The sequence below is a fragment of the Copadichromis virginalis genome, linkage group LG2, assembly GCF_057382275.1.
Source record: "Copadichromis virginalis isolate Kocher_CV1m ecotype Utaka linkage group LG2, C_Virginalis_male_GT1.1, whole genome shotgun sequence".
Lineage (NCBI taxonomy): Eukaryota > Metazoa > Chordata > Actinopteri > Cichliformes > Cichlidae > Copadichromis > Copadichromis virginalis.
In genome coordinates this window covers 33,708,064-33,720,725 of record NC_140619.1, presented here as the reverse complement: position 1 = coordinate 33,720,725, position 12,662 = coordinate 33,708,064, and the positions used below count along the sequence as shown (strand labels likewise).

The window sequence follows — 12,662 nt, the reverse complement described above, 5'->3', positions numbered from 1 at the left end:
GAATGTTTAGGCTTTTATGATAAGGTGGGGCCATTAGAGGCTATAAGAGTTTGATCAATGCTCCACCATTTTGAGATCTGATGCTGTCTGGGTACGGTGTCCATCTCCCACGCGTGTGATCATTAAAATCATCATTTGACTCAACCCAGCCGGACCAGTGTTGTTATTGTGGTTTTTCCTCTTGTATCCATCCCCAATATTTGAATCCGTAACAGTTAACACAGTGAGGCCATTGTAATGGGAGACGTTAAACAGATAGTGGGATTCCTTCTGCTTATCAACGTGTAAGAGTTTGTGGAATGTTCTTTGTCTGTGTCCCTGTATATAAGATGTAAGGGCGGTGGCCACAATTCAGAGATGGTCCTAGTGTTTCACTGGGGTGCTCTCTACACATTGCGATGTGTTTATTAAACCCACTTCAAATCAAGCTCGCTGGATGTGTTGCAGGTTATTGTTAAATTTTCCACAACCGTTTGTTGCAACAAACGGTCTAGGGCCTTATCAAACAGTCCATGGACTCTCTTAGAAAAAGAAAAAAAATATAGGGGGGCAGGGGGCGGGCTATAATCAGATGCTACCAATGTCGAAAAATGCCATTAAAATGACCAGTGATTTTATGATGCAAGAGTTATTTTGAGCACACATTAACTCAGGTGTGCATTGTTATGTTGGCTTGCCCTTTGGCATAGAAGCTTTTGAAAATAAATGATGTAGACAACCCTGTCTCACAGTAAATATAAATGCTTGTTCTGTTGACAAATTTGAACTTTGGTTGTAGTAAAAAAAGAAAAAAACAAAACTAAAACCAAACCCCCCCCAAACCAAACAAACGTCGAGAGACACACATAGGGTTGCCAACCGTCCCTTAAAATACGGAATCGTCCCGTATTTCGAAACAAAAGTACACGTCCCGTATTGAGCTAATAAGGGACGCACTTTGTCCCGTAATACAGTGAGAATCAAAAGTAGTCTATAACTTTTAATGGAATTAACGGTTTGTTTGAAAACATAATTCCCAGCCCCTCTCCTGCTTTGTGACCAATGAGCTGACAGCACACTTACGAGTATGACAATTCAGATTACCGCTCATCTCATTGGTCAAGGAAAGGTCGCTTACGGAGAAAATACCGGAAGACAACAGATGACCACAACAAGAAGCATGGCCAACAGGGAAACAAACGCCGACACTGCGGTGCAAGTCTCGGACGACAGTACACCTAAAGCTGGGCAAACACTGTGCGATTTTTTCAGTCACGTTATTCAGCTCCTGCTCAAACTGCACGATTGACTCGCAGGGGTTAGAAGTTGGTAGGTCACGATGCAGGGTCTCACACTATACGGCCCGATGCTCTGATGCGACCTGAGTGCTCACACTGTGCCTCCATAAAATGAAGGTTATAACAGACAATCTGTCGCGCTCTCTCTCTCCGTCTTTCACTCACACAGACACACCACCACCATCAACTTTGCTAAATTGCTAATGAAAAACATTGATCGGGCAGCTGTGATTGAGCAGCAATGTAAATCCAACTATTTTCACGGTTGTGTGCCTCCATTGCTTGTGTCCAGATCACACGCTGCACAGCCGTGCTGCTCCGTCTTTTACACCAACGTTTACGTGTTTGCGCGCGAGCAGTGTGAGCGGCTGTGGTGACACCCTCACGAGCGATTGATGATCGGGAGCTGGTCGTGAGGTGTTAATCACTTCTCGTTACCCCACGTATACTACACGACGCACGATGAAGGCCAAAATCGGTCCGATCACTCAAAAATCGGCTCAAAATGGGCCTAAAACCGCACAGTGTAAGCCCAGCGTTAGAGCAGCAATGTTTGTTCAGAGAAAGGGAAAAATGGGAAAAGGAAAACACCTGGCTGGAAAAAGTTAATATGGGCATGTGCAGTGAATATCAGCGCTATGTGGCCAGAAGTGTGATAATATAACTTATTTTGTGTAATAAACAACTGCAAGGATAGATGATTACAACAAATTGATGACTAATACATAAAAGTAATACATAGATGAATAATGATGATGAGTTAAGATGCGTAATCATGGGAACAAGCGGGTTTACAAACAGGAGCAGCTGATTAGCATTAAGCCAATTGTACTAAATGCACTAAATGTGCACTGTTACAAGAATGTTTTTCTTTCTATTGTTTTCTATTATTTTAAGTTAAGCAGGACAGAGTTCTTTTAAAGAAAGATTTACTTATATTCTCAAAAGTTAAGCATGACAGGCTTCTGTTTAAGAAGGAGACCTGTTTTATTGTGTTAATGTTGTCATTTTGAGCTAAAAAATAAATGGCTAAATGATCATTTGTTTCACATGTGTTCATATCACAAAGAATACACATCTACTTAAATCAAATTCAAGTCAAATGGTTAAAAAAATAATTTCACACACAAAAAAAGAGCTAGAAAATTCACCACACTGGGCCGCCCGGCCCTGGCCACGAGGTGTCCCTTATTTATTTTTCAGGGAGTTGGCAACCCTAGACACACAATTTCAACACATGGCACATTTTCTAAACTTATTAGTATTTTATGCATCAGATTTTTGCTCATGTTTCATATTCTTTCGTCTATAAGTCACCTTAAGTACAAATGACTCCTCTTACCCGAATATGGCTGTGTAGCGGAACCGAAGTGCGGAGAAGTTTGTTGTAAAATGCGCATTTCGTGTTTTTCACCAGGTGGAGGCAATAACGGTTTCCAGAATCTGTGCGCAGGCGCAGTGGCACATCACACAACCGCAATAAGCAAATATGGCGGCGGCCGTCGACAGTGTTGTTAAAGTGTAAGTTTACCTTTATTTATTGTGAGAGTTAAACTAGCAGCCGCACAGAGGCGCTTTTTTAGTTAATTATTCATCGTTTCAAAGGCAGGGCGCAGAAAAATTGCACATCGCATCTTCAGTATTGAATACGATAATTGTCCCAAGAGGATAACGTTATCCTCCGTGCTACTGTTAGCTTGTTAGCTTTGGGGAAACATAAGGGAATCAACCCTGCTATGGAGCTGCATTTCAGCCTCAGTTTAAGCCTAATTCAGCAAGTCTTAATTGTACTTAAAGTGGTTTTACGTGTAAAAGCTTTAAACTGTTTGTAGCCAGTCGCACGCAGATGAAAGAGGGTTAATTTTCCTTTAACCTGTCAGGTTGGCGGGCGCTTTGTTGTGACGAGAGTCGCTAACAATCAACCTTTTGTTCTGACACCCTCCACCGTTACTGATAATGCTGAGTGCTCAAATGAAACTAGGCTTGGTTTGGTGTCGCCCGTAAGTAAATAATTAAATACATTGACCCCAGACAGAAAATATCATCGTTTTACTGTTGTGATTCAACATAATTAATAGTGGATTTATGAGGAGAGCAGTAACCCTTAATTATTCATTTTAGATACATCGACATTGACTACTGTTAAAATAGTTAAATTGTGATGTAATTGCAAAGCAGTAGAAGAGACGTTTGTGGTGAAATATGCGAGCAAAGTCGCAGTAGGTTGTTCGGTAGTGCCGTTTGCAGTAATTTCACAGCTCCTTTGTTGTGCAGCTCAAGCAAGGCCGGTTTGTGTGATAGCACAGTCATGTATCAGCTGCATGTCATTCAAAAAAGACTGTTTTAAAGTGAAAATAAGCTTTTATGTGTCTTAATTCACTTTATCTCGACTCTTTACAGAGCATAGTCATGCTGTTAAACCCAGCTAAAATTTGCTTGGCAGATAAGTAACAAAAATAGCAGCTGAAAAAAAGGTTTAGTACTAGAGAAGCACTGATTGCAATTTTCTTGGCTGATTTTTCCCTTAACTGCGACCTGCCAATACCATTTCCTTTTTTTTCTAAGAACTATAACTCAGGATATATTAATCAAACTGAACCTTTTTTTCAATGCAAATTATTTTCATAATAAAGAGATGATTAAACTTGAAAATGTCCCCCAGGTTGAAGTTAATTAGAGGATTTTCTCTCACTTAAATTACTGAAAATAAAATGCTCTGCTGTGTGTTGTTTGCAGTATGTTAATAACGTAACCAGATAACTCTTATATCTTTTTCACTTGCTTGCATAATTTTTCACATAACTGCATTGATCTTTTGCTCATACTGAGGCTGCTAGCTTGTGCCTGGCTCTGAGCTCTGGATAGTTTTAGCTAGAGATACACCCATTGACTGTGCAGGGATACCTGAGCTAAAGCAAGCCAAGGAGGGAAACCACGAAAGCATTTGTGACAACAAATGTAATGAGACAGTTAAACATAGACATTTTAAGGACTGCTGGTGCTGCTGATACATTTTTACTTATCTCTTCAGTGTTGATTATTAATAGTCTGTTCTGATTTGTGTTATTTGACCTGTTAGTGTCCAACTTCCACTTTTCAGGCTTGGAGAGCAGTATTACAGAGATGCCATGGAGCAGTGTCATAATTATAATGCTCGTCTGTGTGCCGAGCGCAGCATCCTTATGCCTTTCCTGGACTCTCAGACTGGTGTAGCCCAGTCAAACTGTTACATCTGGATGGAGAAGAGACACCGAAGTGCAGGTATCGAAGTAGTGTTGGATGATTTCTTTAAGTATTTGTAGGTTCTCAGTCATCTAGGTCATAGTAATCCAAGGAGCTTGGAAAGCAAAGCGACTGGACGACCTTACGTTTCTTGAAGACATTTCACCTCTTATCCGAGAAGCTTCTGAAGAACCAAAGAACTGAAGAAGCTTCTTGGATTAGAGGTTGATGAAGTCCAGTCACTTTTCTTTCCAAGCTCCTTAGATGATCTCTGTAACTGATATACAGGGTGTAGCATGTCATCTCACTAAAATATACTTCAGCTTTTGGTGTTTCTCTGTCACATCAGGCGTAGCTCCAGGGCAGCTCTACACCTACCCAGCCCGTCGCTGGAGAAAGAAACGGCGTTCTCATCCCCCTGAGGATCCCCGTCTGGCCTTTCCCCCAATCAAACCAGGTACCACCTCTGATGAAACAACTTTTCCATTTAAATAAACATTCCATAAGTTTAATTATTTTCTTTTTTTTTTCTTTCTTCTATACACTGGTTTATCTGTTACACTTGTAGTGGTTGTATGCATTTTTGTTCTGCTTTGTTTGTGTAGCAGACTTGGAGCTGGGTCTGAAGCGCGATGCCTTGGGAGCAGTGGATGGCAGCAGTTTGGAGGCCCTGCTGAAAGGAGAGCCCCTTGACAGGAGGAGCGGTGTGGCAGATGTTCGAGGCCCTGAGGATGATCCGGCTACCGTGGAGCCTCCTGTGACATCAACGACCACCACATCCTCTGGGCGCATCCGTAAGGTCAGACCCAAAGCTGACTCGATGCTGATGCTTTTTGTCAAAAATGGCACAAATGATTTTTATTTTTTTTTAACAAGCAGAAGCAATTAGACTGTTATTTTTATGGTAGAGAGTGCTGGACCATGATGACTACCTGGATGATCTGGATGACGAAGACTTTGAGGATGAGACCCCCAAGAGGCGAGGGAAGAGCAAGTCCAAGGTTAGTGTTCTGCTTCTTCACTGATGGATTGCCAACTGTGAGTCTAAACTGATATGTTTAAAATATTAACTTGGCCGACATTTGATGTTACATCTTTCTGACAGGAAATAAAGAAATCTTTACAATAACAAAAAGAAAAACGTGACCAGATGAGCTGCTGATAATTCAAGTCATCCTTTGTCTTATTTGCAGTCAGCGTAATGTGTTTTCAATGTTGTCATTTTTAATAATACAGTTAATTTGATTAATCAGCTCATCATTTGTCTTACATAATTAAAACAGTGATAGTTGATAGATAACTGAATTAAAACAACTTACAACAACAGTGCTTACAGTTACTACTTAAGTTGCAATGCTTATAGTTCTCAATCTAACGTTTTTCTTAAACGCACTTCTTTTCCATGGATATTGTTTGATCTCTTCAGAGATACAATATGAAACATCACTGGCTTCTTTAGTCTGATTGACTGACACTGTTCTGTCATTCAGACACAGATACGGTTGGCCATTGTGCTTTTGATACATGAAGCTGACACTCTTATCGAAAGGCATATTTATCTGAAAGGGGCTTTTCTTGTTCAGCTGGTTCTCCTGTGTCAGAGTTTATTTTTGTAATTTTGATTTCTCCAGTGAACCAATTTCACAAAATGTTCAATTCATTTTCATTTCCCAAAACATTTTGATCTGTACCAATTGTCAGAAATGCACTTACTTCTCATTGTTTTTCAAAACCGTTAAAGGTGATGTATGCAAAGTAAGTTGTGTTGTTTAAGTTGGTCTGTTTGTTGGTCTCAACTGTGCAATTTGTTGTTCAGGGCCGCAGTGACAAGAATGGCAAGAAGAAAACGGAGGCCGCAGCTGCAGCGCTGGAGGAAAGGGATAAACCTTACGCCTGCGACAGTGAGTATTAGCTTTCTGTGTAACGTGTTTGTGTGCGCCATGCATGTCAGCAAGAGAGGCTTTTGCTTTTCCCCTCTTAAAAGACAAAGATGAGCCTTGTGCCATGCATGGAGTCATCTGAAAGATCCCACCTGGAACTAAAGTTTGACGACGCAGAAGTTGAAAAAGTTGCTCGCCTGGATGCGTTGTCTTTTTTTTCTTTTCTCTCTCTTATCCCTGAGATACTGCTTCGTGTGCTCTGTAACTTCCTGTTGGCCCCAGCTCACTGTGCAAATGCTCTCCTTCGCTGTATGAGTCTGCTACTAGCGTGTCCGTCAACAATTAATCATATGAAATGAAGTTAGTTTTTTTTAATGTTTTTTCTTTTACTTGGTTTTGAGGTGGTGAAAGGTGCACGCCCACCTTGTTTCCAACTTGGGCCTTTTTGGACGGTAGTTAAAATTCGCTGCCACAACTATAACACTTTTGTATGAACGTGTGTGTGTGTGTCAGTTTGTGGGAAGCGCTACAAGAACCGTCCTGGCCTGAGCTACCACTATACACACTCTCACCTGGCAGAGGAGGAGGGCGAGGACCGCGAGGAGATCGAGGCACCACCCACTCCTCGCCAGCCTGAGGAGCAGAAGAGTGAGTCACTCTCTAGTGCTGAGAGAGAGAGAGATGGAGAGAAAGAGGGGAGGGAGGTTTGGTTGCATGCTGTGTAGCATGTGTGTGTTTGTTCAAGGGAAGTCTCTCTCTCATTCTTTTTTTTTTTTTAATTTTTCTTGCTCTTTTCATTTTTTGATTTTCATTATTTCAGATCCCAAATTTGGAGGCATTCCTGATTGAAACATGCTTGCACAGTTGGGACTTTTGGCTCCCCCCCCCCCCCCCCCCTTTTTTTTTTTTTTTATTTAAAAGCATATCATCCATATTTATTTTTTCCTTTGTCTGCTGTTTTTAAACCCCCAAACATATCCATGGTCTTGCTTTTAAAAAAAAAAAAAAATTCCTTTGTGCACGCGAAATCGTGTTATCATATACATAAAAAGAAGTGCGTTTTGTGAGTTGTCACTCATACTTAAGTTTCAATCATAATTCAATGCATCATAATTATGAATGTTATTTTTGGAAGGCCTGCTACAAACAGGTTTGTACTTGGAAAATGTGGAACTTTCATTTTTAAGCTGTATATGCTGATCTGCTTACCTGGGAGAAGAGCGCAGTGTTCTCTTTCCTTCATACGTTCAGATTCTTATAGTTTCTTCACTTATTTCCTGCACAGCTACTAAGAAGGGTCCCAATGGGCTGGCACTGCCCAACGATTACTGTGACTTCTGTCTGGGAGATTCCACCCTAAACCAGAAGACCGGCCAATCAGAAGAGTTGGTATCCTGTTCAGACTGCGGTCGCTCAGGTATGAACGCATTGTGTCCCTTTAGGCTTGGTTATCACACATATAGTTAAAAGCAGATATTTATCTGCTGTTTGGTGTAATTGGTCTTTCTTGAGACAACCATTTAAACCTTAAAATGTTCTGTATCATGATGCCTGCAGGTCTTTCCACACTACTTCCTCACAGTTTTCATTGTTGTTCACCTGTTTTGTGTGTGTGTTTTTGGGGTTTTTTGTCTCCTTTGCGTAGGCCACCCAACGTGCCTGCAGTTCACACCAGTGATGATGGCTGCGGTGAAGACCTATCGCTGGCAGTGCATCGAGTGCAAATGCTGCAATGTTTGTGGCACCTCCGAGAATGATGTGAGCTTTTTAAAAAATTTTTATTTATTTATTTTATTTTATTTATTTATTTATTTTTATTTATTTTTTTATTTTTTTTAATGTTCCCCAAAACCTTAATCTGTAGTGGTTACAAGTTTAAAAAAAACTGCCTGTGACCCCTTTCTTCTCTTTTTGACCATATCCACATAAGACTGTCTATTTTTTTTGAAATTCTTTATTTTCAAGAAGTGGAGTACAACATAGTGTGTCAATAACAGGATGTCCAAATATAAACCACTTTTATCTTTTTACGTTTTGAGAACAAAGAACAAGTGGGGAGCAAAGGAAAAACATCCGTCACAGGGTTTAAAGGGGGATAAGGCACTCACAGGCACTCTAAGTTTCTAAACAGGAGAAATTTCAACAAAGTCTGGGTGCAGAGGCTTAATAAAACTGACCCACTTGCTCCATAATTTGACAAAAATGCTCTTTTTTTTTTTTTTTTTTTTTTTTTTTTTAAGACTTATTGAAAACATAATAGCTTCCATTACATAAATCTCATTCACAATGTCTTTCTACTCTGATATAGTGGGAGGCACGGGAAGGAGCCAGCATCTCTTGACTGCCTTTTTGGCTGCTTTTACCAGAATTGTAAAAAGATATTTATTTACTATGCACTGCAAGATTTACTAAGAATATGGTAGAAAATTGTAAAGGTATATTATTTGACTTAAACTTTCTATTTTTAAAAATCGTTTTGTTTTAATGAGCAAACATCCACTCTGTGCGTCACAGCTGTGGGACAGACACAGTGCAACATCACTTCTCAGTTTCAGCTTGTTGACTTGCAGTCCCCCCGACTCTGTTTTTAGTGTGTTTAATGAGTTTGAGAGGGACAACAAAGGCATATTAGTTGTTATAGTGGCTCATGTAGGTGTGATTAACTTTATTTTCTTTATTGATGAACTGCTGTCTTGACACCAGCATAACATACTGGGCCAAATAAACAGTATCTTTGGATATCAGATTTTAAAAAATTGGATAAGATAAGATACCTTTATTAGTCCTACGAGTGGGGAATTTCATAGTTCAATTAAAGAGAAAATCATATAAAAATGATATCGGATATTCTTCTTGATAACTCAACAAGGTGATGTACGAGCTTCGAACTGATACCTTAGGGCTGGCTATTAAAAATCTCGGATCAGTTGAAATCCTGGTGAGGTCAAGTTTCCTGAAAATCTTGTTAATGTGAAAGCAAGAACAATGTAATGCAGGATTTTAAAATTGATACCATAGGTTTATCTACTAGGAAGGGGTACCCTAACCCTCTGAGTGGTAGCACTGGTGGTCACCAGTATTTTTTAAGTCTGTTAATTAATTAATTAATTAATTAATTAATTAATTAATTTTTAGCTTATTTTGACAAACAGAAATTGAGACTGTTTCTGAGAGTAACTGTCCTTTTGCTCCTCCTTACTTCAATTCAGTTTTCATACAGTGTCTCTTCCTTACAATGTAAGGTAAAGACCATCAGTACTATAGGAAATACCCCAACAATCAGACAGCCCCCTATGAGCAAGCACTTTGGTGATAGTAGGTAGGAGAAACTTCCTTTTAACCCTTTAAGACCTACCATAGAACCAAGTTCGCCAGAGCTTATATTATATTTTTACATGCTGTGGAGCCATTTTTGGGAGCATTTCAAGTTGCTATACATCAATACAACCATTATAGCCCAAACTTTAATAATATGTCTGCATTAGGTGCATAGTAATTACATAAATTGCAAAAAAGTGCAATAAACTACAAAAAAATTGAAAATCGTTTTTGTTTTTTTAACATATATTTCTAGTTAGAGAAATTTAAGAGGCTTATCCCTCAAAACTGTACAAAAAAGTTACACAAACTAGTTTCCCACCACAGGAAATTTATTTTGAGTGTCTTCATAGTTTTATTTTTGAAATACACCAATTTTTATATACTGCAGGAAAAACGAAAATAAATATTATAGTGCAAATTTGCAAAATAACAGCATATGCATCAAAATAAACTATTTCCAGCAGTGCAATATGAGTCCTAAGCATCCCAGAAACGACACAGAAAGTCATAAACTCAAACATAACTTTTTAAAACACATAACAAGTAAAACACAAGCTCATAAGGGCCCGATCGTAAAAAACTACATTTCCGCAAAATGACGTCACTTCCGGTTTCGGGCAGGTCATGCGGTCATGTGATAGTTCGCGCTGATGGACGTAGGAAGTGTTACAAACAGCTGATGGATCGGCGAAGCGTGTTTCTGGAATATCATGTTTTTGTTGCTGCAAGTGATTTTTATGCAGTTTTTGCAAAGCTATATGTGGAAGGAAACTGTGACCTAGGACAAGCTGATGGCATAAGATGTAAGTACAACTCCTCCAGTTTCATATGCAAAAAAAATTATTGTGCTAGCTTAAGTGGTTGCAGAGCTACCGGGAATTAAAAATAGTTACGCAAAACAGAGCGTGCCCGCTCCGATCGGCTGTAAAGGGTTAATAGAAAGAAATCTCCTGCGGAACCAGGCTCAGAAGGGGCAGCCATCACCTATTTGGGTGTGAGGGGAGGAACATGGGATAAAAGACACACGGTGGAAGAGCCAGAGATGAATAATAATAACTAATTATTAAATGCCGAGGGTTAGGGGAGTGAAAAGCGTGAGCGGTGAGCATTTCATCAGTAAATTGAAATTTTGTGTATTTGTAGGACCAGCTGCTGTTCTGTGATGACTGTGATCGAGGCTACCACATGTACTGTCTAACTCCACCCATGACTGAACCACCAGAGGGTAAGCAGACACTTTACAGCAGAGGGTAGCAAACTCAGAGGAAGTTGTTAGATACAACTGAGAGAGCTGTAAAAATGTGACTAATACAACAGCTAGTGGCCTTCTGGTATCTGCCAAGTTGCTCCGAGATTCCATCACTTCGAGCCTTGTCTCACTTTGCTTCTGTTTTCCAGGGAGCTGGAGCTGCCACCTGTGCCTGGCTCTGCTGAAGGACAAAGCCTCCATATACCAGCAAAACCAGAGCTCCGCCCCTGAGTGACAACACAGTGGTGGACTCCACCCCCTTCAGGCACCAGGATCCCACCCCGAATTGAAACGTCAGACCACCTCTCAGTCCGGAGCTCGAGGCTCGGTCCTGATGTAGCTGAGCCGGATTGCAGATCAGCTTTAGAAGTCTTTCATATCTTCAGCGGCCAAAGGGGGAGGGGGGAACAGAGCCAAAACAGACCTCAGATCAGCAACCACGGGGATCAAACCGTCACTACCAACCTGCCTGCAGAGTCCCCGAGGGCTGCCGTCAAACAGCATGGACACACACTTTCTCCTGGACTGTTACACACCAGATACCAGAGACACAGCGCATACAGTAACCATAGTAGCTGCTGTCTCCATGGGAGCTCCTAGGAGAAAACGGATTAGCACCACAGCTAACAACCTGCACCCCTCACACTCAAAGACACAGTGTGCAGTGTCGACCCACCACAGTTCTTCTTCTGCTGAATGATCTGTTTTTATTCCCCGAAAGGAGCAAAAGGAAAATGTCACAACATACAGTAAACGGTTGAGTATTCTTCTTGTTCTTCTTCTTCTTATTGTTATTATTATCATTATTGTTATTGTTCTGGTTACTAGTTGGCTTTTGTAGTGGCATGTGTGCTTTTGTCTGATCCATCGGAGTATTTATCCTTTGAGGAAGTTTCCAGAGAGGGACCCGGTCAGTGCCAAGGTCCGCCATCACACGACAGCAGCTCATCACTCGCTCATTTGAGTCTGCACAAAAGTTTTTGTATTTGCTACCTTTCACCTCCACTCCATTACTTCAACCAAACACTACATAAAGACCATATGCTGTAGGCTGAGCTCATCAAACAAAAGCCCTTTTTCCCCTTTTTTTTCATCTTTCTCCATCAGACAGAAAACCTGATTTTGCCGGGACGTCAGAAACATGAAACTAATTAGGATAAAGTAGCATCCTGTTCTCACAGCTGTTATTTTGCTTGCTTTGTAAACTTCATCTAGCAGTGACATCATCCTTTCACACTCCATTTCTGTTGATTCAGTGGCACACACTCATTCACAAACTGTAGCTGCTTTCATCATTTGTCACACTGAGGCAGATTTGCATGCAAATTGCACCCGTATGAACGCACACACACTCTCATGTCACACTCTATTTTTTTTGTTGTTGTTGACATTGTATTGTTTGTATTTTATTTCATTTTGTATTATCTGATATTCCATTGGTATTGGGAGTTTTCTAGTAGAATTTTGTAAACTCTACAGCATAGCAAACACTTCAATATCTAGCTCCTAATGCATTCTCTGTACTGTATTTGCCTTTTTCTATTTTTTTTATGACTGTGACATGTTTGGATTTATTTGATTATTCTGATATGTCAAACCTCCATTATGAGTATTTGTATAATGATGTACTTTGTTGTACTATTTTTATTTTTACATTTCTTTGGTATTGAAGCCAATTTAGCCTGAATGAAAAATATCACCTTTAATAATGTG

General features: G+C 40.2%; 2 protein-coding genes across 8 annotated transcripts in view; one reads left to right on the top strand and one right to left on the bottom strand.

Annotated features, from left to right (window-relative positions):
* Positions 1-2,719, bottom strand: part of LOC146717802 (high-affinity choline transporter 1-like) — a 25,378-nt gene extending 22,659 nt beyond the window's left edge. For all 4 annotated transcript variants that reach the window (XM_085431154.1, XM_085431156.1, XM_085431151.1 and 1 more), the window contains exon 1: positions 2,620-2,719. The gene's annotated coding sequence lies outside the window, so the exon portion shown is untranslated. The remainder of the gene's footprint in view (positions 1-2,619) is intronic.
* LOC146717801 (zinc finger protein ubi-d4-like) lies at positions 2,715-12,662 on the top strand. 4 transcript variants are annotated; one of them, XM_085431168.1, is made up of 11 exons: positions 2,715-2,798; positions 4,378-4,538; positions 4,849-4,956; positions 5,108-5,298; positions 5,408-5,500; positions 6,316-6,400; positions 6,893-7,027; positions 7,665-7,796; positions 8,025-8,137; positions 10,844-10,925; positions 11,099-12,662. In XM_085431168.1, exons 1-11 carry the CDS (start codon positions 2,767-2,769, stop codon positions 11,182-11,184), a joined length of 1,218 nt encoding a protein of 405 aa, XP_085287294.1. In that variant the 5' UTR covers positions 2,715-2,766; the 3' UTR covers positions 11,185-12,662. The 4 variants fall into 4 exon arrangements, with proteins under 4 accessions (XP_085287294.1, XP_085287288.1, XP_085287300.1 ...); XM_085431162.1 differs by having other exon boundaries at positions 5,105-5,298; XM_085431174.1 differs by lacking the exon at positions 6,893-7,027 and having other exon boundaries at positions 5,105-5,298.

Bases quoted from the DNA above. Each gene is read 5' to 3' on its own strand.
- LOC146717801 (XM_085431162.1), top strand. From the start codon at position 2,767: ATGGCGGCGGCCGTCGACAGTGTTGTTAAAGT. The intron at 5,299-5,407 runs GTCAGACCCAAA...TTTTTATGGTAG, and splicing joins CCTCTGGGCGCATCCGTAAG to AGAGTGCTGGACCATGATGA. The intron at 6,401-6,892 runs GTGAGTATTAGC...TGTGTGTGTCAG, and splicing joins TAAACCTTACGCCTGCGACA to TTTGTGGGAAGCGCTACAAG.